This window comes from Drosophila guanche, unplaced genomic scaffold (genome assembly GCF_900245975.1).
Source record: "Drosophila guanche unplaced genomic scaffold, DGUA_6, whole genome shotgun sequence".
Lineage (NCBI taxonomy): Eukaryota > Metazoa > Arthropoda > Insecta > Diptera > Drosophilidae > Drosophila > Drosophila guanche.
In genome coordinates, this window is record NW_022995748.1 from 6,816,313 (window position 1) to 6,844,238 (window position 27,926).

General features: G+C 43.6%; 5 protein-coding genes across 5 annotated transcripts; 2 read left to right on the forward strand and 3 right to left on the reverse strand.

The window, feature by feature from the left end:
- The first annotated feature begins 1,158 nt into the window (after positions 1 to 1,158).
- On the forward strand, positions 1,159 to 3,053 carry LOC117584559 (leucine carboxyl methyltransferase 1). Its single transcript, XM_034273517.1, has 4 exons — positions 1,159 to 1,532; positions 1,822 to 2,247; positions 2,302 to 2,606; positions 2,704 to 3,053. The coding sequence occupies exons 1-4, from the start codon at positions 1,275 to 1,277 to the stop codon at positions 2,738 to 2,740; spliced, it is 1,026 nt and encodes a 341-aa protein (XP_034129408.1). The 5' UTR covers positions 1,159 to 1,274; the 3' UTR covers positions 2,741 to 3,053.
- Positions 3,054 to 3,162: 109 nt separating this feature from the next.
- On the reverse strand, positions 3,163 to 5,608 carry LOC117584557. The gene is made up of 5 exons (XM_034273514.1): positions 5,510 to 5,608; positions 5,358 to 5,453; positions 5,061 to 5,290; positions 4,875 to 4,997; positions 3,163 to 4,821 (listed from the first exon to the last, which is right to left on the reverse strand). Exons 1-5 carry the CDS (start codon positions 5,522 to 5,524, stop codon positions 3,183 to 3,185), a joined length of 2,103 nt encoding a protein of 700 aa, XP_034129405.1. The 5' UTR covers positions 5,525 to 5,608; the 3' UTR covers positions 3,163 to 3,182.
- Positions 5,609 to 6,937: 1,329 nt separating this feature from the next.
- LOC117583978 (putative ATP-dependent RNA helicase BoYb) lies at positions 6,938 to 7,960 on the reverse strand. Its single transcript, XM_034272684.1, is given in 2 exon segments — positions 6,938 to 7,650; positions 7,652 to 7,960. Coding segments are annotated over 2 exon segments (771 nt in total). The 3' UTR covers positions 6,938 to 7,188.
- Positions 7,961 to 8,235: 275 nt separating this feature from the next.
- On the reverse strand, positions 8,236 to 9,387 carry LOC117584028. Its single transcript, XM_034272765.1, has 4 exons — positions 9,164 to 9,387; positions 8,725 to 9,100; positions 8,491 to 8,665; positions 8,236 to 8,433 (listed from the first exon to the last, which is right to left on the reverse strand). Exons 1-4 carry the CDS (start codon positions 9,240 to 9,242, stop codon positions 8,251 to 8,253), a joined length of 813 nt encoding a protein of 270 aa, XP_034128656.1. The 5' UTR covers positions 9,243 to 9,387; the 3' UTR covers positions 8,236 to 8,250.
- An 11,011-nt stretch (positions 9,388 to 20,398) lies between these two features.
- LOC117583979 lies at positions 20,399 to 23,851 on the forward strand. The gene is made up of 2 exons (XM_034272685.1): positions 20,399 to 21,029; positions 21,363 to 23,851. The coding sequence occupies exons 1-2, from the start codon at positions 20,399 to 20,401 to the stop codon at positions 23,849 to 23,851; spliced, it is 3,120 nt and encodes a 1,039-aa protein (XP_034128576.1).
- Positions 23,852 to 27,926: the final 4,075 nt, after the last annotated feature.

Genomic DNA, 27,926 nt, shown 5'->3' on the forward strand with positions numbered 1-27,926 from the left:
GTTGCATCGTGATTCATGTGTTGTTCGAGTCAGCGTGCAGACGCGACGCTGGCAGACAATTAAAGATCAGTTCACATTTTGACCCCAACCTATTGAGTGCGGTCGTTCGGTCTGTTGTTGGGCGTAGCTGCTAATTGTAATTATAAACGAAGAAGACCGGGACGGCAACGGAGGCGATGCTTCCGATGTCAGAGATGCGGGAAGCAATTAAACCACTTGACGATCGACACGCTCTGTTTATAATTCTGACCCCTTCATTATTAATGAAGTGCTTAAGTCAATTATGCTTAAAATTCATATAAGTATCTACTTGAAGACGGCAGTTAACACTAAGTTTTGTTCAAGGTTTTACACTCAGTCCGTCTGAAATGACTTAGAAATTATTATGGAGGTTGCAACTAAACTGTAAAATGATGTTACAATTATTTTTAAGCAGGATACTGCTTAATACAATAAGAATTTGTTTAGAAATCGGGCATAATCTGTAGTACGCCAGGGATAGATTTAAATGCTGAGAAATGTATTCAAAATAGTCCGCCATCGATGCTGTGGTATCTACCATTGCGCACATCTGGCAGCACTCAAACCATCAGCGTTCTTTGGTGCCAGTGTGAACAGGCGTTTCACATCTTTTAAAAAATCCCAACGTTCCTTTGGGAAGGGTGCACGGAGCCTAATATTTGATCGCAGCCTATATATTGGTAATATAAAATATCAAAAGCTGGTAAAACTGAATTTTAATGTTAATTATAGCAAATGGGGTACACAAATAACCATACTTTACCTATCAGTTGGTCGGCAACAAATTTTCAAACGACGTTACATTCCATTCCCAAGCAAGTAACTTTAAATGCTATTATTTTGGTTGACCTTTTTAGTTTTAACCTTATTTTGCAATCAACCCAATAAAAGATAAGTCATGAAAATTAGAAAATCTTATGGAGAATTGAATGATGTTTCAAATAAAATTACAATTTTAAAGCTGAGAGTTCCAACTAGCTGGTAAAATTAAACAGAAAATCAAAGTCCAGGCAAATATTTTAGATTACGGTATACTTAGGTATATTTTTATAATGAAATCGTCTATTTCGGAATATTTCCGTGGGTCTGTCGGTATATTTGATTGATTATTCTGCGGTCACACTCTCCAGATGAAGAACCAATCAGCTGTTTTCGAGGCGAACGAAAAATTGAACTGAACCCGAGATTTGAAGCTAAATTGTAGCAAAACAAGTGTTTACTGGCAGCAAAAGTGTAACAGGGCCAGGAGAGCAATGGAGCCGCCATCGACGGGCGGTGTTACAGCCGCTGGCAACAATACCACACACAAATTTCACCCATGCGACGAGGCGGTGATAGCGACCAACGACGATGCCAGCGATTGCAAGCGGTGTGCCGTCCGCTTAGGCTACTGGAAAGACGACTACATTGGTTACTTTGTGCGTAATCAGGAGCGTAAGGCACCGGAGATAAACCGTGGCTACTTTGCCCGCGTCAAGGGCGTCGAGATGTGCGTGGAGAAATTCCTGAAGGTCAGTGGCTTGGCTGCACTTTTGCATGCAGCATGCAGCATGCAGCGTTGCCTAGCATAAGCCTTAAATGCGGCTATAAATAACATGACATGCGCAGGGGTGTGGTGTGTGGTGTGGCTCTGAGGCACGGCGCCCAACTGTCTGGCGCGTGTTAAGGTCAAGTGCCATGGCAATTCCGCATCCTGTTGCACGTTGTCAGGGCCAGAAGAGCTGCGCATGTCCCTGTACCATGTCCACGCCCCGACTTTGACTGTTGGCCTTGCACTCAACACTCGCGTTTCACTTGCAGAAAACCTCTGGAAACTGCCAGATCATTAATCTGGGCTGTGGCTTCGACACACTCTACTTTCGCCTGAGGGACACGGCGCACCAAGTGAAGAACTTCATCGAGCTGGACTTTCCCACGGTAACGGCGCGCAAATGCTACACAATCAAACGCAACAAGGCGCTGCTGGCCAAGATCCACGATGAGGACGGCGAGGTGCGTCTCAGTCCCACCGATCTGCATGGCCCCAGCTACCATCTGATGGGCGTCGATCTGCGCAATCTCGACGAGGTGGACAACAAGCTGCAGCAGGCCGAGGTGGACTACACGCTGCCCACCATCTTCCTGGCCGAGTGTGTGCTGGTCTACATCGAGGCACAGAATTGTCGCAATCTCCTCAAGTGGATAGCGCAAAAGTTTCAGGCCGCCGTCTTTGTCAACTACGAGCAGGTTAGCGCGAGTCCATTTTCACAGGAAATTTCAAAATTCAATTATCTTTCGCAGGTCAATATGAACGATCGCTTTGGCGAGGTGATGCTCAACAATCTGCGTATTCGTGGCTGCAGTCTGGCCGGTGTCGAGTCCTGCCTGTCGCTGGAGACGCAAAATCAGCGCTTCAAGGAGTGCGGCTGGAGCGGTGCACGTGCCTGGGACATGGTGCAGGTGTACGAGAGCATATCCTCGGCCGAACGGCAGCGCATCGAGCGCCTGGAGATGCTCGACGAGGGTGAGCTGCTGCTGCAGCTCTTCCAGCATTACTGCCTGGTGGTGGCCTGGCTGGGCGTGGCCTTCCAGGACTTAGATATCACGTGCGTGCAAGTGTAAAAATTCGTATCTTATCTGAAGCCATTAGCGAGTGCCATCCAACTGTTAATTTGTATTATTTTTCCGTTGTTTGTCCCACAGGGTGGAAGAGCTAATGTCCTCGCTGAACATTGACTAATCGAATAGAGGAGCAGCGACCATCTTGGATGCATTACTTATGGTCTTTATGGCGTCTCTGCTTGCTGGCCCAAGTGGGTTGCAGCCATGCCAAATGTTTTTTTCCTCCTCTCAATGTGTTAATAATGCAAAAACGAAATTCGTACTCGTAGTCGTCTCGTAAACGTATTTAAATATGGAACAAACAGCCCCACACACACACACACACACACACGTGCATCATGTGCATTGTTTATTATTAAATTCACAATTGTTCCTTAAGCATTTTGCGGCTTGTTAAATTATTTGTACACGCTATCATTTCGTTCATTTAAATAATTATCTGCTCATTCCCCCACACCACTCAACCACCAAGAACATTCTGTGCGCGTTTGTGTAAGTGTAAATGTATTTTGAAATTAATTAAAACATTTAAAATTGGGAAACCCAAAGAAAAGAAACCTTTATGCATCTCCAGACGCCGCCTGATCTGCCGCCTGCCATTCATCAATGGTGTAATATGCCTTGAGGGTTTCTTTCTCGTGTAGAGACTGCTCGCCCAGCAACAAGCGACCCAGCTGCTTGGCCTGCATGACCTCCTGCCAGAACTCCTTCAGTCCCTTTGCCAGAGCAATCTCCTTCAGCTCGTCAGCAAATCTCTCGTACTCCAGGAACGCATTGAAGTCGTGACAGGTGTCTCGGTACTGCGATATGAGCTCGCCCAGCTGCTCCAGATTGAGCTTTTTCCGCTCGAGAAGTGTAAAAATGACCACACGAACCTGTGCGGACAGTGCCTGAACCTGGGCATCCCTTCGTGTGACGTTGCTGATGGTGCGAACGTTTGTCATGAGGCGCGTGTAGTCCTCGACGGGTGTGAGCAAGCCCACGCCGTCCGCTGGAATGGGAATTTCCTCCTCCTCTTGGGGCTCCGCCTTGATGGGCAGAGCATTCTCGGCCCGCTCCTTGGCCTGCAGCTTCTCCAGCCAGGCTCTGCTTTGCTTTAGTGGGAAGAGCTTCTTGACGGTGGCCGCTGCTTGCTTTGATTTCTCTTCGAGCTGCTCGGGCACACTCCAGAAGACATCGACAAAGTTCTTGTCCTTCAGCATTTCCTTGAACTGCTCTTCATTCTGCCGATCCTTGATCACCCTCCGCTCCAGGACATCCATCACGTTCTGCTCAAAGATGCTGGGCAGACTGTCAAAGGGCAGCAGATCGTTCTGGCGCCACTGTCGCGGCTGTTGGGTGTCGTTGAGGCTGCACTCCAAGTTGGTGCTGTCGATCAGCCTGTCAATGGCCTCCAGTTGCTCGTCGCTACACTCCGACTTGGCCGTGCGCAGCGACGGAAAGTCCCAGAAGTGATGCTGTGACGTGTAGGAGAGCTCCAGCATGTACAGTGTCGCCGGATGGTTGTCGTCCGGCAATTTCGGCAGCAGAATAACCATCTTCGGGGTGTTCAACTTGGGGCTGTAGATCTTCCAGCAGAGCATCGCATGCTTGCTGCTGTCCAGAGCCCTAACCAGAGCATCCAGTTTGTTGGCCGATGCTGTGCTCCCCTTCTGGTGGACCAGCAGGTACAACGAGTCCCCACAGAAGTACTCATCCGGCACCGATTCTCGCTTGATGAATCCAAAAAAGTGCAGACCTGGCGGATGCGGCGCTTTTGGCTCGATCAGAGCATCATCATAGGGCACAGCTGTGCCGCCCAGCATGTAGCCGGTCATAAGGTCCTCGGGCAGGGGCGTCACCTCGGCGCCCTTGATGAAATGGCGCGTCTCACGCGAAACCTGCTCATCAGCATCGGCCCAGACCCGCTGTAGCTTCACGGGCGTTTGGTTCTTCATGGCAATCACCCCCTGTACGTTGATGCTGATTTTGCTCCCGATGTACAGCTTAGCGTTCCACGACCACGGCCGTCTGTTGGTCACCCTGAAGACCGTTTGCAGAGTCTCCTTGAAGCTGCAGAGCGTGGCATTGCAGCGGGGAACGAGACTCATCGCATACTTTTGGTTCTCCAGCTCCTCGGGAGTGCATTTTCGCGAGAAATTGAAAATAGCCTGAGGGTCACCGCTCTCTGCGTTGTCTATATAAGCAATGTTGTGGGATCTATGGACAAAAATGGTACTTAATAAGCCAAAATGTCCAAAAACTGTTCTCACCCAACAATTAATTCGATGCCAGAGTTCAGTAGCGTGTCGGTGATTGAATTGAACTCGCCGTAGTTCTGTGGCACTGAATTGAAGTCAAACAGCAGAAGTATGCGCTGCCTCGCGGGCTTAAATCTATCAGAGATCAGGTATTGAATTTATGAGTGGAAAGCATAAATGGGAAGCAGTTAAACTCACACCAAGGCTTTGTCCTGCATGTCTAGGGCCACCTTTATTCCGTCCAGCCATTCGCCTTGCTCGCAGGCGGTTGCATTCACAAATGTAAAGAGATCCAGCAACAGTTGCCAGCTGCAGAGCTGCAAAACCCCCTCCTTGAAGTACGTCACATTCGGGCATTTGTTATCGTTATAAGCACTGTCACTGCCCACCAGTACAAACGAAACATGGTCCTTGCTGCTGCACACAATCTGTAGGAGATAATAACTAACGTTTAATAACAATTCAAGACCCGGTAAACCGAATGAAAGCACCCACCTTATCCTTCACTATTTCGGCCGCACATTTTACAGACTTCAGTTTAAACTCTTCGGCAGCGCAGTTCCGTATGTCCAGCACAATAACTAGGCATTCCTAGGAAACATATTAAATGTAATGTCAGAAAGCAAGAGGTCTAAGCTAATTTCTACCTTGTTAGTGGCCATTGTCTTGGTTTATTAACAGAAATTCAGAACTCTTCAAAGGCGCAATTTCACAACAACAGTGTGACAGCGGATTTATTGATAAATAATACGGACCGTGAGAAAAATACTGCAACGTTATAAAAATGTATGAAATATACTATTTCTCGGTCTCATTATGCATTGGCCCTGTTTGTTTAAACCATATTTCATACAAAACACATTAAAAGAGAGTCCATAAAATTAGCAACCATTACAGAAAAGTTTTGAATCTATCCGATAAAATTATCTTTTTAGTCATAAGAGTTCTGGGTAGTCAGTAATATTAAGCAGAAGGTCAAAATCGAGGAATAAAAGAAAGTTAAGATTTGAGTAGTTACAGCATAGCTTTCAAGTTCGCTGTCATATTTAATACATAATAAATAATAGTAAAATAGATTTCACATTCTGCAGTCTGCTCTTGAATCTTTTACAGGGCTTCTTTAAATGCCGCTCACATTCACCATCCAAGTGCATGATTAATGATGAGTTAATACTGCAATTATACAAAAAAACAATGCGTTAATATTATAAAACAAGTTTCATAGCTCCTACTTACACTTTAACTCATGTCGATTCTTCTGTAGTCTTCGGGTCGCTCCACCCCATCCTCCGACTCGGACTCGGTCACGGTTTCCTCGCTGCTTTCCGCTTTTTCTGTAAGCTTTAGTACCCCCCATCCATGTTGACGCATCAACTGTTCGAGGACGATTCTTTCGCGCTGTTGCCACTTCTCCTCGATTATGATCTTGTCGTAGTTCGCTTGGACGAACTTTAATTGGACAAATTGGTTGGGGTAGGAGCCTGGATGCAACTTTTGCAATTCGATGTACACTGTGCGCCCCTTCATGGCATGTTGCATGCCTTTGAATATCATGCGTGGGTTTACAAAGAACTCATAACTCTTGGGGAAGGCAGAGCCTAATTCCTCTGCAGCGTTGGCCTTGAAGAAAATCCAGGTGCTGTTTAGGACACATGTCTGGTAGGACACTTTTTCATCAGCCAGCGTCACCTGCAGATGGAGGGCGTGTAGGGTCGGAAAGTATTTGACATCGGGACGTGAAGCGGTACCCAGCATACGAGCAGCGTTACTTGCTTCTCCCCATTGGGGCCTGGGGGGCTTCAATCAACATCTGATAGCCATTTTTGGAAGCTGGCATGTTGCTGTCAGTTTCCATGCTCTCAATACGGTCCAGCTGATCTCTGCGATTCCTTGGAATCTGTATCTTTCTGGATGCGCTCCTGGCGTATGTGTTTATCGAGGTCCACTAGACGTTGCAACCTGGCTGGCAGCTTGGGAGTGTCTTGCTTTGAGGTTGGGCTCTTGTACGTTTCCTCAGCGATATGCTCTTTGGGGCAATTTGACACTGAATCGCATGTGATCATTTCCTGTTGCTGTTCTGGAGGTTTTTGGGAGCTCGGCGGTGCGTCCAGCTTGATGAGCTCCTCGAAGAATTTCAAAATCTTCTTTTTGGTTTGCTCACATCGCTTGCTCATCTTGGCCTCGATCTGTGCTTTGAAAAAGTTCAAGTGGATATTAAAAGTCTTCAATGTCGTAAGGTAGACTATGGACGCCATGCATGTGGCAAAGATCGTGTGCGAAGTGGAGAAAGCGACTTTAGCCTGAATGAAGTGGTCCTTGGGCGCCATCACCAATTGCGGATGCGGATGTGTGCCTTTGCGTGCCTCTGGCCTACTGTGTTTGGTCGCCATGCTTGGAATATACTGCTGTGCCAGCGCCTCAGTTCCTCTTTCTGCATGAGGTCCACGTCATCGAAGACCACTATCTGCAGCTGATTCAGCTTTAGCATGCCTTCTCCTTACTGGCACGCGTTGGCAAATCGTGCGGGTGTGGCCACCAAGATGACTATTTGGCTGATCCACGCACCCATGAAAGCTGGAGTGCACTCCGATGGCACGGGCAACACCTTCGTCACCATAATAGTCCGTTTGTCCTCGACGTTCGCTTCCCTGGGCATGAGCGCATGGCATAGCGCTGCAACCTGCTCCATTCGCCTCAAGACTGGCACTAGAATCAGGGCAATGGGTCCCATTCCATGCGGGATATCCAATGTGTCATCCGCCATATCTCTCTCGCTTCGATTCGCGGCCAGGGTGGGCCATGGGCGGCACATATCCCATCTTGCGGCCGCTGCGTGGGGCACTCACAATGAGTACGCCGTGTCCCGATCCATTGAGTATATGCGGCCAGGCATAGCTCTGCAGCCGCTGCACACGGTTCAGGCCCAATTTCCTCATGCTCTGCACAATATCCGGCAGCATTGAAACCTCCGCGAATGTGCGAAACGGTGTCACAGTCACATTTGCATGCGCCACTGCATATTCAGAACAGTTCGGGCCTATAAGAGGCTGGATGATATAGTTAATGTTGAGCACATTGTTCTTCTCACTCTCTGACATTTTGCGATTTGTTTTGGTTAAAAAGCGTCAAATGTGCACTTTGCTGTGCTAGCGGCGGAGTGTGACCAGAGGTGAAAACTGCATTCCGTACGGTTACACTACTCAGGCAGCTGTGCTGATTTGTTTACTTTGTGAACATTTGTGTAAATTGAATAAAAAGCTAACAAAACATGGAACAAGAAATGAAACCAAGCAGATCGAATAAAAAAACAACAAGCTTCCACTTTTTTTTTTTTTTTTTTTTTTTTACATTTTCAAAATTCAACCCCAAATGCAATTCATATTGTGAATTATAATTTTTTCTTTTCGTAGTGCTGCAGCTCTTCCAGATAATTTGCATTCTGGCTTAAATGATTATACATCAGATTTGTGTCGAGAACATTACAGGCTGGACCGCCATATTCCTCCGGTAGGCAGTCGTAGCCCACCATATCCCGCAATTTGCTTAGATTTTTGCCATCGTGTGTGAAGATCTGCAACAGATTAATGGCTTTACGTCTAGTAATACCATTTGAAATTGTCAGACTAACCCTTTCCTTGAATTCCTTATTCATAAATGGCATGAACAGCGTGGAGGTGACATGCATGAGGAAGCCGCGCTGCACGATGTGGACAATGCGTTGGGTAAAGGGCAGAACGGCGTTCTTCTCGTTCACGACCTTCATAAACGCTGGCGAAAACTGTCGCAGAAAGTTCCGAGTGGTGCTAGGGAACAACACAAAATTGTCACTCACAGTTTAGTTCTTCAGGTGAGCCTGACTTACCCTTGAAGATCACAGATAACTGTTATGCCATTCTCCTGAACACGCGGCAGCATCAGCAGCGACTCAAATATGAGATCGTCCATTTCGATGAGACCCTGCAGATAGTCGGGGAACTGCTGAAAAGCATCCACGGTCTTGAATATTACCAGCACACGTCCATTCTTATCCGCATGGGGCATCACAAAGCGACAGTGCGTGCCATAGAAGATCTTGCGATAATACTCAATTGGGTGCCTGGCCACCCAGCTGGGGTGCTTGTGCTTGAAGTCGTAGTAGGCATGGATCGCCTGGTAGGCTTTGATTGTATCCCAGTGCGTGTAGTGGAGGAATTTTGTTAGAAATACATCGTCTGTTCCCACCTGAAGCTCCTCGGACTCTGCCATTAAATTGAAAACAAATACTCCGTGAATGTTGTTCTATATTCATTTTGGTTGCTTACTTTCCACCAGCTGCTTGAGTTGTTTGATCTTGAAGATCTGCTCGGCCGTGTACTCGGCGCGCGAGCGTTGAAACAGCATTCTGTTGGGGTTGAAGTTCGAGCACGTCCAAAAGTTGTTCTATAAATTTGATTTTGATGTTTCAGAGTTCTCTCTCTTGTTTAATCCAATAGGTAAAATCCAATTCGATTCCAGCAAATCCGTTGACAATCCGCACCCACAGAGCGCTCGTTGCGCACTGACGGACTGGGCCAAAATATAAATGACATCTCGTTATGGCATAGATTGTTTATTAGTTTTATAACCGCCCGCACGAGCCTAAATTGTTAATGGCCTGTCGCACTTGGGAAGAAATTAAATTTGTCAACTTGAACTTGGAATATTCAATTTCAATTCACTTTTAAAATTTAAATAAAAGAAATATTTAATTAACTTCAGGTTCCGAGTCAATACAGACAGCCCACAAATCTTTGTTGGATAAATCTTACCTTGAAAATTCAAGTAAATATATTTAAATATAATATTTTTGTGTAATTATAAAATGGAAACCTTCCGCTCGCAGCATACTATACCTCAAGTAAGGGAAACTGCTTAGGGAGCGTGATAGGAATATCATTAGAAATACTCTAATGGATCAACTAAAAAAAAGTTATATAAATGCACCTTCATATAAGAAACTGAAACACTCTTAAAGTAACATCAGTTCCATCAAGTTGACCCGGCCACGTATCCAAGCCACAACTCATTTAACCCTCCAGACAGACTTTGGATGCGGCCAGCGGGCGCAAGACAAGAAGTAGAAAAAGTCAACAGAAACGCGTAAGGAAACTAAAAGTACGATAATTGAAGAAAATGTCAGCTACACACGATGCTACGTGACTTAATAATGCCCCTTGTCTGTTCATAATAACGGTCGCAACGTGTTCTTCCCGGTTCTCCACTCTGATCCACAATTTGTGGCAAGTTGTTCATTTTTTTGTGTGTGCTCTTTATGCTTTTGGTGATTTTTTCCATTGCATTTCATTAAGGTTTATTGATCGGCTCACAAAGTTGAGCAGCTCTCGAGAAAACTTTGGAGTTTTTAATTAATAAAATGTGGAATGGAGAAAAAGAGATACCCAGACGACGCTCAATGACAGTTGCCATATGAGTATGAGCTTTGCAATGCACAGGCGTGACTGTACTTGAAATGGCGAAATTAACATTGCTCCATGCATATCAAATGAATAATATTTGTTTTGATGTCATTGTAAATGCTTAAATCTATAAATAAATCCCCACAGTTGCTTACAACTTTTAATTTTCGTTGTGTAATCATCAGCGGGATTATAAAACAAAAATCGACAAATATAAGTAGTTCCCAAAACTGCATTACTGACAAATGAGTTTGGATTTAATCAATGACAAAAATGCATAAATTGTTGAGCTGCAAATTTTAATAATTTAGGGGGTTGGCCTATCCACTCCCAGACCATTTCTACCTTTGGGGAGGCTTTTCTATGGATAACCACTAACATTTGGCTGCTTGTTGGATATATTTGGCTTTTCATGTAATTAGTCGAATATGTGACTTTTTGTAATTATCCGAAATCTATAAATAATGCATTTAATATGAATGCTAAAATAATAAACATTTGGTTTTTGCGGTTGGTTTTAGGGGTTACGGGTTCGGGTTCAACGTTCAGGATTAGGATTTGGTTGCACGCTGATTAAATTGCGGTCAAGCGGTCAACTGGATTGATACTCGAATGGTAATAATAAAGAGGGCTGCTTTTGTTCTTTTGTTTAGTTCAATAAAAATTGAGTGAAACATTTTAATGATCTAATCTCTGTATTTACAGGTTACATGAATTCCTCTGAGACCCTTCTTAAGGGAACATCAAAACCACTTTAGCGTATACAAAAATAAACATCCGCCTTTTCCGACATCTGAAGAAATGGCAACAAATTTGCAGACACGCCCACATCATCAGGGCCGGCAACAAATCACATTGACACCCACAATTTGGCACAAAGCACACTTTCCTACGCCCCACATTCATACATAGTTGTGGGGGCGATGAAATGCAAAAAAAAAAAGCAACAAAAAAATCCCATTCTGCCCGCACTCTCATGAGTTGACCATCGTCGACGAGAAAAAACAAATTACAAGTATTGTAAAGTGTCATTTTTCAACAAGGGAATTCGCCGAGAAGGAGGACGAGTGGAATGTGGGGCTTGGGGCTTGGGGCTTGGGGCTTGGGGAGGTGAAATAATCATAATGGCCAAGCGAATATTTGAGAGGAAATCTTGCATGGAAATGTTGTAGAAACAATAGCAGGAAGCGGTAAAGGTGGGGGGAAAAAGAAAGAAGAGAAATGTGAGCAAATTTCGCTGGCAGAGCACAAGAAATGACCGAGAAAGCTCAGCGGAAAGCAGAACGGACGAAAAAAACTAAACCAAATTCCAATTTGTCAGGAATTTGTTCAATTTCAGTTTTTCCTCGTCGCAGGCCAGAGCCGAGAGAGAGAGAGAGTGATAGAGAGAGAGAGAGAGGAGCCCCGTTCATTGGCTGTGGTCCATGGAAATCTTTCCATGCATTGGCCATCTGCATGCCCCACACGTGCCGCCATGCAAAACCATAAGCATAACGGGGCACTACCACTCTTGCGGCAGTGGCCATTAAAGAGCCGCCACGACAAATCGCACACATTTAACACGCACACAGGGGACTGGAGGTCCGAGCACTAGGGACCCCATAGCTATGGGGGAAAAACTGCATACTTAACAGGCACACAAAAAACCAGCAGGAGAAACAGCTGTTCGAAATGGCTCAAACAACGTCGCCGTCTGGCCAGAGGCCATGCCCATCGATGGTGATGGCAGCGTGATCTCCCCTGAGCCTAACGATAGCGAACACAAATTAGCATATACGAAAGAGCTTTACGAAAGTCTACGAAGGAATAAGAAAGTAGCAGCTCAATAGACCAATGAACATAGTATAAATTCCGTACCAACATCGAGGCGATATTTTCATTAAAAAATCTTAAGCTGGAAATCCGTATGTAATAACTTATCGACTTATCTTCAAAACTCCTTAGAAATTAGCTCTTTAAATCCCTACAAGACACTGACATATTCATGTTACCATCTCTACTGGATGTCATGCTACAGGAGTAGGCAACAAAGCATTTTCTTTTGCGGGCTGCCGCCCCTAATGACATTTGTATGCCGCTGCAGACATGTGCAACTGGCCCCCAGCCGAAATGGCTTTCCCCAAAACTTGTCCAAGGCGTTCCGTCCCTTTTCTCCTCATAAACACTGCAGCTTGCAAATTTGCCAGTGTTGGTGTAAAAAATGGGCAAAGTTTAAGCGTCCATTTCTCCGACTACTCTGGGGCTCTCATTTAGGGCCTTGTCGTATTGCCAACAAGCTCTGTCTGCTGGTGATAAGCAGCAGGAAAACGATTTCCTGAAATTTGTTGTTAAGTGGCTTTGCCTCTGAAAGGGTAGAAGAGCATTTCTTATTAAATTCAGCTCATTTTAGTTGTTCTTTATGAATTGTTGTGTCTGCTGGCTGGACACTTCTGGCTTTGCCTCCCCCATGGATTTGTGGCTCGAGAGCGTAAAAGATTGTCCAAGTCTGTCGGCACTTAGCTTCGAGATATTTAATTGAATTTTGAGTGGCGTGCTTAGGGGTTTGTTATTTATAATAGACAGAGTACACAACTCAAAGCTCAACAGGAGCACGAATGAAATGTGCAATGACAACAGCAAGAAATTCGTTAAAATAACATTTTAAATTGCAGTTGTATCTTAGTAGCTAGGGATGCCATACAAGTTAGTTAACATTAAGTTCATTAGTAAGTTAAGATCGCAATATTATTATAGAAAAATATATTTCAGACTAGATCTCCTTTGAACCTCTTAGCACAAATGTAAAGATACGATTATGGTTTTGCTGTACACCATTCAGACTTGTCTGTTGCTGCTGATGATGATGATGAGGATGACGATGACGAGTTCCTGATTACGATCAGCTCCATTGTTGTATGCATCATCAAGTGCGCCTGAATAATTTCCCCCCCCACAAGTAAATCCGCTATGAATTACACACACACATTCATAGGTACAGGGACACTCAGACATTCCGCTGCCAGCATGCTGCTCCGTCTTCTGGCATACTTTTCTCTTTCCCATTTTTTTACGACCTTCTTTCTGTATGCTTTATGCTGGGGCACGGGAGTAGGGAAGAGGAAAGCCGGCTGTGATTTACCGTCAACATCTTGGCAATGGAAATCATCAGTACGCTGATAGCTTCTTGTGTGATTAGACTGGGAGAAATATTTTCAGCATACTTGCAGAAACTGATTCGAAATTGTGGAGAAAGAGCACAAGATACAAAGAATGTAAGAGTTAATAATGAATTAGATAGTGGCTAGAAGAACAAGGTCTCTTACTCTACACTTTTTATATTCTTGAATTGAAATTTTAATTTCCAGTGTAGCACTTCTTGCGGCCATTGTCTTTTGCGTTCAGAGTGCACAAATCTATTTTAATATTTTCTTATTTGCCACTGACATTTACGAAAAAATCACATAAATTGCTGCACACAGCCTTTTTGCCTGCTGCTGTGGTTGTTGCTGATGCTGCTGGCTGCTGGAGGGACAGATAGAGCTGTGGCTGCTGAGAAGAGACACGGACTACCTTAGGACTTGCTCCAAGGGAGTACAACACCACTAAAAAGGTTTTTATTCCCATTACTAGTCGGAGTACGAGAGTATTTTGAGTTCGGGCAAGTGAATGCAGATCAAAGTACTTTATACATACATTTTCTTTCACATTATCAATACACTACTATAAAGTAAAACATTAAACCACACATTTCCATGGTTCTTTGTTAAGAATAAATCAGGCGACCCATCAATTAGATACTTGTTCACGAGTACCGGGTATCTTATGGTCCGTATGTAGCCACTGGCGTTCCTACTTCTTTCCTTTACTATTATTCCCACGTACTTAAATTTTTTTCTTGCTGTAGTCACACATACACTAGTGCTTTACAGACACAGCTAGAGCGGAGGACAACGACGATGACGTCGGCGTAGAGATATGCAGAGATATAAAGCAATTTTCTACGTAAATACTTTGTAATGGATTTAGTAAGTAGTAAAGTATGACGCGTTTGCCATCTAGAGCATGTCGGCATACGACACATACATATTTCTGTAGGTCCATGTAAGAGTAGGAGACTGGCTGTGTGTGTGTGCCATGTTTGATATTGTAAATCTCAGCATATATATTTTTGCGCATCATATAATTGATGAAAAAGTATTACAGCGATTTTCAGCGGCATTTTGTTGGTGCACACGAGCACTCGTACTTGTGTGCGAGCAGACAGTGCCCATGTGTGCCATGGGTATAGCCTTAGTAAATGGAGCGTGGTGAGTGAATTATATTTAATGCTTTGTGTAATTTAAATATAATAAAAGCTCGTACATCTTACATTTTCCTTGGGTAGCCAGAAAGAAGCACAAAGTATGTATACGTCGTGCAGGGCGCACAGTCAGCCAGACAAATAAAAATCCTTCATACTTTTGCGGACATATAACAAAGTCGTAAAATGTATTATCCTCATGCCTTCTTCCTACACATTTAAGTGTGTTGCCCCCAAAAGCCATGTAATAATTTTTAAGTGTTGTTATATAGATATAAAAATTAAGATTCTGGTAATGCATAAAACCCGAGTACTAGAGCACCTGAAATTTAAATATAAATTTCCGCGTTAAGCCAAATAAATTGCATACGAAACTTTATTAATAACGTTCTGTATTCTGCTTAGTATTCCAACTCTTAACTGCTTTCGAAACACACTGAATCGCATATCCTGTGCACTCAATATTTTCAATCGCATTCGCAATGAATTCTTTACATGGGGTGCTCCCATTTTGTTGGCTCGCTCCCTTGCAACAATCGGTTAACCAAAATTTGTTCACATACAACTTGATTAAAAAACCACAATAACCCCTATACAAAAACAACCAAAAAAAAACGGAAAAACACACGGAAGCCGGGTCGGGGGTGAGTGGAAAAAAACGTTCAATGAGCATTCGATTGTAGATTGTGGATACAAAAGTGTTTCAATATGACGCCACCGACATGTTGTGACAAGGAGGTCAGCCACAGGGTAATTTAAATGAAATGAACAACAAATGCACTCCCACTCGTAAAAGAAAAACAAAGCCAGAGCAGAGCAGAGCAGAGCCATCACACACTCACGCCACACCATGCCGTGCCGTGCGACATGTGGAGCAAATGCTGCCCAAAAATAAATAGCAGCTGTAAATTCGAGCCATCGAAGCACTGAGGGACATTCCGAAGAGGAGTCCGAAAGAGTTCACTGGTTGGGTGTTGCCCGATGATTGGAGGGCCCTAACCGCTGGCCAAATACCAGATCCAGTCCCCCCACATATTGCGTTTCAAATTGGTCATCGACTGTAATAAAAACAAGACGGAACCGAACAACAAAAAAAGGAATGAGCGGGTCGAGTTTTTATGGCGTTAACAAATTGCTTTTTATAACACAATTTTGGATGGGTATCGGACAATAATACTCAACCATTTGTTTCTGACTACCAAGAGATTTGACGGGACTGCTATTATATTTTTTTTTAATCCTAAATAACTTTAAATAAAAGAAGATCAGACTGGCTCAATTTACGAGTGTTTGCCTTGGGCCATTCCAAAATTAAATGCAATTTTAACAGATTAGCTTTAGGACAGCTCAAGGAAGGATTAATTTCCGGTTTCATTATAATTATAGAATTATAGGACAACTAGTCCCCTAGTAACACATTTTTTTTATCACATATCCCAGTGATTTTCCCGTTGTTGGAACTTTCTGAAGCATTTCTGAATGTATTTGAACGCATTCTTAAAATGAAAGCTGCGCTTTTCAGCATCTCCGGAAACAAGTTTTATAAAAATACAAAAATAAATTTGTCGTGCAGCGATGCAAAAAGGAAAAGCTGCCTTGAATTGCACTACGAATCAGTCTAGCGTGCTATCAATTACTGTGGCAAGTGTTGCACGTGCCACAGACACCGACACCCACACCCACACCCAACACCAGCACCAGCACCAAGCCCCCCGAGCGAAAGCTTAGTCCTTGGACCCTCGATTCAGTCGGGACAGGGACATGCAGCCTGCTCATCCCATTGTGCTGCTTGGCATTTGGTTCCAGTTTTTTTTTTTGTATTTCTTTTCTAATTTCTTGTCGCACTTTGGCCGTTGTCTTGACTCCTTGCATTGCAACGTTTTGTAAGTGGCATGAACATCGTTGCACTTTCTTGACAATTTGTCCGCTCTTTTTCCTCCGTTGCCAGCTTTTTGAGTGCTTTCAATTGTTGCACAATTTTTTCATTTGTTGCGTGGCCAAGAATGAAAGAGTTGCTTCCCCATTGCCGAGGGAATTTCAATCTAAAATGGGTGGGCATGGGATGGGAATGGGAATATCCGATGACACTTCCGCTTAAATTTTAATAATTTGTTTGCCCTGTTCTTGAACATTCGAATGCCAATTAAATCCACATTATGCCGCAATGCAATTCCTGAACACTGCAATTTATGCATTCAATTAACCACAAATGAGCACACAATTCTCACATATTCACGCACTTGCAGCAGCCCACACAATGTCATAACGCAAGCAGCCACAAAACTAAACAAACTTCAAATTTTACGATTGTATCGAATTTGAGCCTAGAGCAAATTGCCATCTAAATTTATGCAATATGCCGTAAGTCTAAATATCTAAATAGTATTGAAGGACTTAGCCCTGAGGTCTTGCAATAAGCTTAATCCCCTATGCAATTGTTGCTTTTGTTCAAATATCGAATCGAGTTAGAGAGGTCGAATTATTAATGCTCTGAGGGTACAGTTTGGAAATGATGATTCCTAACTTAACTCCTACTGAAATACCTTTAAAAACGAACTATTTTATAATTATATATTTATGTTCCCAAATTGTAAGATAATTTTCAGCAGAGTGCGGGTCTTTTGTTATATTTCTTCTCTACCTAAAGGCAACTGCAAACCTCCTCACACATAGTCAGTGCTCTCTGTTCGCATCTGATAAAATGATCATTTCATTTTCATATTAAATACCAAAATGTAATAAGCATTAAATTTGCTGCAATTTGTTGCAGCTAGGAGCAGCATACGTACGAGAGCTGACAGGAAGTTGCAATTACAATGTAATTACAACCCACAGTTGGAGCACGCTTTAAATTTTGTATGTCCTGGGCAAATGTCTAAATGCGAGAACGCCCCCGAAAAGGATTATGCCAAAGGACTATCCAAGCGTCTGAGCATCTCTGAGTGTGCGTGCTTGTGGAGAGGACACGACAGGATGGGACAGGATAGGACAGGAGGGAACGCTCCACTTACGAGTAAGTAGCAGCTTATGACATAAACATACGAGTACGATATGAGCTGGCTCTCGATGTCGGTAATAAAATTACGCTTAAAATGTGGCACGTAATTGTCAGGTCCTCAGTTCCCTCCCTTTGTCTCTCCTTGGCCACACTTGTCGTCTAATTGCCGCAAGTGTCTCTGGCCTTTGTGCTTTAATTAGTATTACGGTTCTAAGTCGGCGCTTTGCTTCTTAAAGCGCACTCAACATGCGCTCAGTAAATACTCGTACAGACCTAAACCAACTCCAGGGCTTGAAAATCCCCTGCGCCCGCTTGTAGATTCTCTGGAGATGTTTGGTAATCAAAAGTTAGTACTGACTGTAAATTAATTTCCTGGCCACGTTATGCAGCAATTGCAGTTTCCAGTCTCAATTACGGGCAAACTTGCTGCAATGCATAAATTTGGAGCACACGCCAGCCACACACACGAGCCGAGGCCAAGAATCAATGATTAATTTTATGTGGTTCGGAGTTCGATATTAGCAGGACGCTGCAGGGCCCCCGTTCCCTGGGAGACTGGGAACGTCGTGGCTGGGGCTGTGTGCACATAACGCAGCCAAGTCAAATGAGTTATTAGCATTCGCTAGATTTTGGTTTGATTAGCAGAATCTATGGCAAAATGTTTGATGTATTACACTAGTCGAAAATCTACTGCTTCAGTTGGTTTCCAATTACAAGCAAGAAAGTTTTGATAAGTAAACTCAAAGCATATTGCAATAACATCATTCGGTAGGTTAAAGGAAGTTCATTCCCTTTCTTTCCTACGTCTTACATAAACCCATAGATAAGACATTGCACTTTGCTGCTCACACACTCCTTTCTGCCATTTCAATTGACAGGAACATGGCTCAAAGAACGCCCAGATCATTAAAAAACAGAATGTGTGACATTGTGTCAGGCATAATAATAAAATTACAATTGAGACTTGGCGACAAACAAACGCGGAAATGTGCAAAATCAGCGCAAAAAGTGTGGTAGGGAGCAGCACGGATTCTGGGGGCGTCCCCGCAAGGAAATGTCAAATCAAATTTATTGACTTTCATTGTTCGGTGTTTGAGGGAGATGATGATGGGTGGAGGTGGGACTACAACTCCAAACTCAGGCAGTCTTCGCGTTCATTGAAATGTGAAAAGCCAATGACAGAGGGGGGCCACGACTCCACGACCAGCAATGTGCACCATTTTTTTTAGTCCTCTGTCGCTCGTTGCTGGCGGCACTCCTCCTTGCGGCACTTGTCGATTTGTCCTGCACTTTTCGTATTTGTGCGCGATTAAAGCGCCGCTTAGCACGTTTGAATGCCTTTTTCCGTCGTCGGGCTATGCAAGCCTGAGACAATCAGCAGCCCTGCCCCCCCACCTCACAGTATTCACCACTCAATGTCTGCTCATCTTTTCCCCCATTCTTCACTGATTTCCAACAACTCTGCACAATGCCTGCCGGCAGTGCTATAAAAATCATATGCTTCCTTTCATTGCAAGGGTTTTGCTTTAGCTTTTTTGCCTCTTCTTCAACAGACTGACTTTGGTCGTCTCGCTTTGTGTCGGGATAAGTTTGACAATTATTTGCATTGTTCACTGAAGTCGTTTGCTCAACATGCACATGAATCGGTAACTACAACATGAGTGGGTCCATAGTTATAGCTCACAGTTGGGGCAAGTCTTTTGTACACTGCTCGAGGGCTGATAGGGGGTAACAAAACACAATTTTTTGTGGTGAAGCAATCACAAGCTTTGTGATATCTTTGGCCAGCCTGATTGGCTGCTATGTTGTGTCCAGCAAGAAGCTGAGATTGGTTCCATTAACTAGGAACAGGACTCAATTAATGGCAGAATTTTCAGCCAAATTTTCAAACCGATAAGTCCCATAGCTAAGCCCAGAGAAAGTTCTACTTAATTATAATTTAAGAATTTGTGCTGAATCAAGAAAACAACAAAATAACTTTAGTCAGCAGTCCCCGCTGCCGGGTTGCAGCTGCAACCAATTTTCCTATCACGGAAATGCAGAACAAATGTTCTCCGGTTGACCCGTAAGCCTGTTGCCTCTGTCGAAAAGGCCTGCTGCCAAAAGCGGAGTTCTTTTTGATAAAATTGTCTCTCTTTTTGTCCTTCTTCTTTGGCGGTTGTCTTTTGCGGCTTCTTCTTAAATGGCCCTTTCCGCTTCCTGTTCCGTTTCGTTTGACTTGTCTGCACGTAAATTTTGTGCCATTTTGCCCGTAACAAAATTTGGGTTGTTCTTTTTCTGAGAACTCAACCCGAGCCGACCTTCTCCGCCGAACCGCCGACTCATTCACGTTGGCGGTAAATTTTAGTACAATGCATATATAATCTTTTTCACTTATCTTTGCATAGTTTCCCTTTGCTGCAGCAAAACTTTTTACGGTCTGAGGTTAAAAGTAGCGTCATACATTTCCAGCAGTCCGCCCAGCCCGACGCCCTCAGCGCACTCCAGATTCGCGTGCACGTTGACAGCCATATAATGAATGAAAAGTTGGCAGGGAGTTGGCTGCAAGAGGCTGCGGCGGCTTCCACTGCTACTGTGAAAGGTGCAAAGGCATCGCAATTTTTGCTGAATGGCTGGGTTTAGTTTTTCCACTTGTCGACAATCTTGTGACAGATTTATGGGTTAATTATTGTGAATGCTGCGATGGGAGTGAGTGGAGCACGGAAACATGCAAGGGATACAACAGAGTAGAATGAAATCCTATTTCTGAGATTATAGCACTGAGAAAGTTGTTACATTTTGGATCAGATCTGTTCACGTTATATAAAAAATATTCAAGCCCGAAATGGATAACAAGCAATTATTGTTCGAGACGCCTCCAACCGATGATTTGTCTGAGGATAAGCTGGACTCTGCCGTTGACAGCGATGATTACGATATTTTCATGGGCATCTATGAGTTGAGCGTTACTCTTGGACATTATCATCCTAATATAAAGCAGATAATGCGTGTCTTGGCCAAAAGCCAAACCCCAAACAATGATTCTATGGAAGTGGCTGTGCTCAATGAAATTCGTCTGCGCTTCGAGGATCTGCAGGAGGGAAATGATGCAGAGGAGAAGCCTCTACACGGAGCTGAGCAGGAAATCTTTATGTATCTCTATAAGGAACTTTCCAACTTGCAGCCGGACGAACGCGAGCGTGTGAATTACCTCAAACTATCCCTCGAGCTATTCGATGAAGAGCGAAGAAAAGATTTGGGTACTGAGGAGACGTTAAGTAATCGGCTAAGATCCATTGATCGTTTACATCTGAACATTGAAAAGATTGTGGCACGTATCGATGCGTCCACGGATGAGGCATCCAATGTTGATTCGCTTGCTGCTTTTGCACTTAATATTTCTGATGGCAGGGATGACTCTCCTGTGGATATTCCTGTAGGTACACGCCTGACTGTTGCTCCGGAGGGCCCAAAAGGTATGCCTGCAGATGATCCAAACGGTGTTTCTGTCCTGGATGATGCTGATATTACTTTTAATGCTGCAAGAGCGGTTTCTGTGCCTGTTCCTGTGAATGATATTCAGGCTGTATCCAAAGCTACAGATAATCCGAGGGAAATTCTAGCAGCCCCTGCGGATACTTCTGCAGGTGTTTTGAATGTTTCCAGGGCAGACGCTGTGACTTTGCACTCGAATGTGTCTTTCAATGAGCAATCAAACGTCGCGCAAGTAAATGTTCTCGATCATTTGGAGTTGGAGCATCTGAAACATACTCAACTTTTAATATCGGAATTCATACAAAATATTACAGTGATGGTTAAAGGAGTGAAAGGCGCCAACTCAGATCCGAACCAGAAAAATACCCCAGAGACGTTTGAAGATTTATCTTTTACGGACGATGATCTGCTAGATAATTCCTTGTCCAAATTGACAGTGCAAAAGCGCAAAGCAAGAGCTACTGCAATTCCACTCAGACAGAAATCGAACGATAAAGTCGAAGAACTCATTGATTGTTCGAAGATCTTGGACCAGCAAACTTCCGTAGGAGTCCCTTCGAAGTGGCAACATCAGCGACACATCTTTGCCGCCCCGCGTGATATTTTCCAACTCTTCAAGTCAAATCCCGCCTATCAATGGCCTCCTAATGATCTGAATGCTCCCGATTTCTTTGAACAATTGGATCAGTTCTATGAGGTAACAGCACATAAGGATAATGCACCCACAACACAAGTCAATGTGTCCTCGGTACAGTCACGTCTAAAGTCACTCCTGCGCAGTATAAAGAAAGACCTTCCCAAGAACATCCGTTACTCAGATTGGTTGATTAGAGTGGGAAAATGTCAACTCACACAATTGCTGACCAGTGAAGAGAGAGAGGCCTACGATACATGGCGCTGGCAGCTGAGAGATAGTGGTGGCCATGAGCTGACGGACGAAGATCGCTATCGGGATGCACTCAAGGGCTTGATGGGCTCTGAGTCGGCACATCTTAAATGGTCAGCCTTGAATTCCCGACTCCTGCTTCGGTATCCGCATCATCAACACAGCATCAGTGATTCCTATTTGCTGTTGGCCCTGGGCCATGTCGGCTACTTGTATCGATCGTTGAGCCTAAAGATGCAAGAGCTGGCCCAACGGGGGGCCGAAGGTGACCAAGCTCTGGCAGAATATATTCATGGGGATCTTTCGTCATTCCATGAATTCCATAATGAACAGTCGGCTCGTCATGGAAGTTTATTTGGGCTGTTTTTGCGCACTCGTGGCTTCCAGCAGAGGTTCCAGTATCTCCTGAATCTGCTTCTCCATGTGAAGAGCGGAAAGTCTCCTGTCGTAACGCTTTACAATCAGTTGGGTCAAAGAGTCGATAGGGAAGAGGAAACACTTCAAAAGTGGTTGATGATCGCAAGCAATGAACTTCTTAGCAAGCTCCACAGCTGGCTGCTAAAGGGTCAACTTCCGGCATCGCCCTGTGAAGAGTTTTTCATTTTTCAAAATTTGGCTTTAACCACAGACAAATTTTGGCAGGAACGTTTTCAGCTGTCAGAGCCCTTCTCATTGTTTTTCGATAGTCGACTGACAACGCTGCTGATCAGCATAGGTAGAAGCCATGTGTACTCCAAAGTATATCTGTTTACGGAAATGGAAACTCTCGTTTCGGCGAGAGAGCTACATAACAGACTGGTCGAAGCTTTTCAGCAGTTATATCAGAATGGAGACCAGGAGCCACTTTATCAACTCGTTTCCGAACTGCACCTGGATGTGTGCGGTAAGGTTATCAGATGTCTTTACAATTATGAACCAACTCCATTGGACCTATTCCAGAACCTACACAAATACTTGCTGCTGACAGATGTGCAGTTTGTGAGGCAGCTCATAGAATTACTTGAACCAGTACTGGAAGGACCAGCAAGTACCTATGATTCCGAGCTATTGAACTATATGATAAGCAATATGTTACCCAATCGAATTCCCGATCTGTATGTGGGTGAAGCCATTTCGGAGGGCTCAAAATGTTGGTCTCGTTTCGAGCTGCACTGGAAGCTACCCATCCACTGGATGGCACTGCTGGGGGAGAGTCTCCTGCAGTATGAGTCGATCTTTCCGGGCCTATGGAAGTTCCATCATGCCTACTATGTACTATGCCAAAGGACTATGCGACAAGACTGGCACTTTCGTCAACTTAACCAACTGGACAATAAGTGCTTGGTGCATGTGCAGTGTCACTTTGATAAGCTCATTGACATCCTGTTGGATCTAATGGATGGTTTAAAAATCTATCTTCTACAGGACGTGTTGGACGTGGCCTGCGCTAAGTTCAAGCTGACTCTTCAGCAGGTCAAGAGCATTGAAGAAATGCTTGATGCCAACAGAATCTATTTGGAAGCCGTTAAGCTCGGTTCATTTCAAATGAAAACTTGTAAAAGGTCCAGCGATTACTTGGAAAAAGTCTACAGTCTCATCCTTGACTTGGAACTGAGGCAACAAAAGTTTCACAGACTCTTTCAAATTTATCTGAACTATGACAGTGATGAGTCTTATGTTGGTTCCATTTATTCGAATAGTTTGAATGATTTTCGTTTGTCCTGTCAGAAAACTTGCGATTCTCTCAATGAACTAGAGGAAGAAATATATGCGGCGATCTCTGATTTTCTGTTAAGCTTGCATGTGAGCGGATATCCATCGTTTAGGTCGTTGGCCAGAAAATTGGATAGTCAGGGACTCTATAAGAACCAAATGGAAGTATTGCGCTTTGTAGACACGTTTGCGTTCCAAAGAATGTTGAAAAGTTGTAAAACATAATCGAATTTCTTAGATTTGTATCTTAGTTCTCGAATTATTAATTTTTTAATTGCTTAATATTTTCATTTAAATAAATGTGTTTGATAGACTCGAAAATTGCTTCTTTGGGCTTAGCTGCTGACTGACATGGAACACGAAAGACTCTCCGTAGCCAGCTTCAATCAGATTCATTTCCTGCTCGCTCAAGTTATAATTCATTAACAAAAAAAAGTGAAGAACAAAGAACCTTTTTCTGACGCTTTGTCTCTTGATAAATTGGATTTTAATTGAAAATTAAGAATCGACTTAGCAATGTTTGCATGGTGCATCAGCAGCAGCAGCAGCTGGAACTTCCTTTTGTTATGCAAATTCTCTTTATTTTGTGGTCTAGTGTGAAAAGGAAGAGTTCCCCTGACGACTCTGAATTCGTTTAAATGAAAGTAAATAAAGGAAAATTTACTTTTTGGCTTAAGCTTCGGGCAGAAGCAATTCAGGGCACTCGTCGGCACTGTGCATCTCTCTGTGGAGCTCAACAAAAGTTGAGAGCTTGTCTTGGTGTCAATTGTAATTACTCGACGCAAATTAAATCAAATTTCGCTCTGCTCCGTTCACATTTTTCACATTTTTATTAACAACTTGTGCCAACACTTTTATAATGGCTCTCATCTGCATAACTTAATTTTCTGAGAATTTGCTTGGTAATGCTCGTATTTGATTGTATCAGCGCTCAAATCTTTGCCAAAGAAATGCACAATGGGGACTGTGGGACCACTCAGGAAGGGGTGAGTGTGTGTGTGTCAGAGTCCTGGTCTCCTTTGTTATCTGACAAACACAGCTGGCGAAGGCATCTCTGCGTTTTAGCCATCCACATACGAGAACGTATTCGTATCACAGCGAGTGTGCTGGATGAATTATAAAACACAACAGGCTTCACAAAAGAATGTCAGGAAGATAATTGAACCCTGGATGGAGGCATTTAATAAACTTGATTGGTAGGACACGACGGAGTTGACAGGCTTTTGGCAGGAGTACTTCTCGACTGGGTGGACTGATTAGGTTAATTAACTTCAGAACAAATTGTTTTTTTTTCTGATTATTTCGTTTGATAAACGAGTAACTTTTTGCAGATAGAATTATATAGACTTTTTCATTATAATTATAAATATTGTTTAGGTATATGGTGGCTGGTTAACTAAAAATCTATTTCTATGCAGTTAGATTTATGTTTAGGGCCAGGGATTTAGGGCTTATTTGCCAGACTCCGACTTCTGTAGGTTTTTATTTATTACTTTTGTAGACATGAAAGCGCTGTGAAATTTATGACAATCCAATTGACGACATTATCTTTGGCTTTTCAGCAGAATTAAACTATAAAATTTATTATTATGCCCGTTGACATACTTGAACTGTTCTAGGCAATAAATTCCTATACCATTTCTCCACCGTGGCCGCCTGCCGCCTGCCGCCTGCCCCTCCACACATTGTTATTGACAATTTGTTGTCAGTTTTTCTCGCCCATACTGGTACACCCAAATCAATTTATGTGGCTGTTACTGGGACTCTGACCGCGACTGGAGGAGCTGGAGCTGGGCCTTTATGAAATACTTCTCATTATGGCAACGGGTGGTGGGGGGGGGATGGCCGCAATGGCTGAAACATATTTGAACTATTTTCATTTCAATTGCAAACGGTTTGGCGCAGAGAAATCAATTGAATTGCCATTTCACATATGAAATGGTCATTTGTCAATGAACAACAATTGGAGAGGGCGTGGCCGCAGCTGGTTTGGCTGGTGGTGCGGCGGTTGGCCGATGGTTTGGGTGATGCTTGGGCCGATGGTTATGGGTTGACTGCCGCACAGTTGTGCGGTCACTCAAAATGGCCGCATAAATATGTCCTTCTCCTCCTGGCCACAGTGTGGAAGATCGCCTGCTGTTGCTGCTGCTGCTGCTGTTGTTGCCGCTGTTCTTGCTCGCCCTCCTCCCTAGTTGGCTAAATTGTTGGTCGTTATTAAATTTCCGCTGCGTTGAGTTCTCATTTCCGTTTCGATGGCCAATGCAGCTGGCCATCGTTGAATGCTCAACGGATGTTGCCATAGATACACACACATACGTACATACATACGTCTATCTTTGGTTATGGCTATGTAATCAAAAGGGTTGGACACATGGTGCGTATGCGTTATATTCGATTATTATTGTATTTTGTTAAAAGCCTAAACAATAATCCCCACTCCACCCATGCAAGTATTTGCCGCAATCAAAAATCTATTGTACTGCTGAACTTGTTGTTCTTATTCCGTTTTGGAAATAGTTTTTTGTTCGGCTTTTTAGCCAAATTGAAACTAATTGAAATATGTGAGAGAGTGGGACGAATGGGGAGCCAAAACTTTTGCAATAAATTTCAATAAAACAGAATTTTTCCCTTTATTTCGGTTGTAGTTTTGTTATTGCCTTCTCCTGGCCGTGCGCGCTGGAATTACGTATACGCCAACGTGCAGTGACCTCATTTATCGTTTCGTCAGCATAACTTTACATTATGTTTTGGTTATTGTTTTGTTTCCAAATTCAATTATTTAATGTAATTCTTTGACCCCTGACAAGTGGTTACATTTGATTTGTGTTCTTTTGCAGTTGGAGGAAAACTTTCCCATCAAACACAACATTTTCTTATACATGTATATATATGTGTTCACCCGTTTAATTAGACGGAAAATACTTTAACAGTTCTTCGCCCCCAAAGGGCCATTAAATATTATGGGTTTTAATGGAAATATACTGCAGAGCCCCATCAAATGGACGCCCCTCTTTCAGGACTTGGTTTTTATTGTTAGGCTGCCTTTTGTGGCTGCTGCTCCTTTGGCCAAATAAAAAAATAAATAAATAACAAAATTATTCAAAATTATGGACCCGCCTCCTTGGCTTCTCTCTCTTTTTCTCTCTCTATGTTCCAGCTTAACCCTTGCCTAGTGCTGCGTTGCTCAATGTTATATTTTAGCCAAGTTTTTATTAAACCGCCGCCTGGCAGCGGCTTACAGAGTGAAATCTTAGGAAATGCATTAAAAAGGCGCTAAGTAAATATTAAAATTCCAGTCGCAAAGGACAGGGAACAGGCTTAACCCATTTTATTGTTATTATTTCCACGACTAAACAAAGCAAGTTAATGGTTTCAGCCGGACAATGTGGTTATGGCTTTGGTTCGGGCTCTGGCAACGTCTCCGTGTCCGGCTGTTTATTCATGCCATGCGCTAATGGACAGCGCGAAATTGTGCCTCGAATCTCCCTCAGACAATGCGAGTATTATATATTACGGAGTGAGGACGAGGACTGGGAACAAAGGATATAATATTTATTCATTTAGTTATTGATTTATGGCAGGGCATTTAAATCAAAATCAGGCAAGAATGCTCAACATTTTATCAATTTGATGTGCCTATTTATTATGATGTTTGTACTTTTCACCGCTTAGGTTTCGGCCCCTTCTCCCACTCGCCTTTTGTATCTTTCTCTGGTGAAATTTATGCGTTCACTGACCACAAAGGATTCATCTTCATTTCATCTGCCCATTTCTTCCAGTGCTCCTACCCGCCCGCAGCTTGATTAGTTGATGACACTTTGTGCGAGCCATGAATGTGTCTATGTGTAGTTACCCAATCCAGAAGCATATCCACATCCACATCCACATCCGCCTTCACATCTCGGCAGTGGCTATATGTCTCGCTCCGTGGTGCTTGTGGCTAATTTGATAAATATGCGCGCGTTTATTCAAATCAATCAGCGTCAGTGGAGCCATGGGGCTGGGGGTGGCAGAGCCTGCATGGGGAAGACAAGTCATTGGCATCGTCTCCACTTCACTTGCCATCGCTTCGGATTATCCTCACTCCCACTCGCAGTGTGCATCTTGCGGCATATAAATTTCAGCTGCTTAAAGGCAAACACAGAGACTTACATAGATACACACACACACAAAACACACACATGTGTATCTCTGTGGAGATTTCATTAATGTGCGGTCGACTATAATGAGGCTGGTTAAGCCATAGGAGGTTTTTAGGATAACTAAAACTAGCTGAAATCTATGACGTGTGGTTCTTAAA

What these genes read in the sequence shown, in the direction of transcription:
- LOC117584559 (XM_034273517.1), top strand. Translation starts at nt 1,275, where the DNA reads ATGGAGCCGCCATCGACGGGCGGTGTTACAGCCGCTGGCAACAATACC. An exon ending in GCGTGGAGAAATTCCTGAAG is followed by an intron (nt 1,533 to 1,821) that starts GTCAGTGGCTTG and finishes TTTCACTTGCAG; the next exon opens with AAAACCTCTGGAAACTGCCA. An exon ending in TCTTTGTCAACTACGAGCAG is followed by an intron (nt 2,248 to 2,301) that starts GTTAGCGCGAGT and finishes TATCTTTCGCAG; the next exon opens with GTCAATATGAACGATCGCTT.
- LOC117584557 (XM_034273514.1), bottom strand. An exon ending in CCGAAATAGTGAAGGATAAG is followed by an intron (nt 5,291 to 5,357) that starts GTGGGTGCTTTC and finishes TATCTCCTACAG; the next exon opens with ATTGTGTGCAGCAGCAAGGA. An exon ending in GGCATCGAATTAATTGTTGG is followed by an intron (nt 4,822 to 4,874) that starts GTGAGAACAGTT and finishes TTTTGTCCATAG; the next exon opens with ATCCCACAACATTGCTTATA.
- LOC117584028 (XM_034272765.1), bottom strand. Translation starts at nt 9,242, where the DNA reads ATGCTGTTTCAACGCTCGCGCGCCGAGTACACGGCCGAGCAGATCTTC. An exon ending in GTTATCTGTGATCTTCAAGG is followed by an intron (nt 8,666 to 8,724) that starts GTAAGTCAGGCT and finishes GTTGTTCCCTAG; the next exon opens with CACCACTCGGAACTTTCTGC. An exon ending in ATAAGGAATTCAAGGAAAGG is followed by an intron (nt 8,434 to 8,490) that starts GTTAGTCTGACA and finishes AATCTGTTGCAG; the next exon opens with ATCTTCACACACGATGGCAA.
- LOC117583979 (XM_034272685.1), top strand. Translation starts at nt 20,399, where the DNA reads ATGGATAACAAGCAATTATTGTTCGAGACGCCTCCAACCGATGATTTG. An exon ending in TGCTCCGGAGGGCCCAAAAG is followed by an intron (nt 21,030 to 21,362) that starts GTATGCCTGCAG and finishes AAAATATTACAG; the next exon opens with TGATGGTTAAAGGAGTGAAA.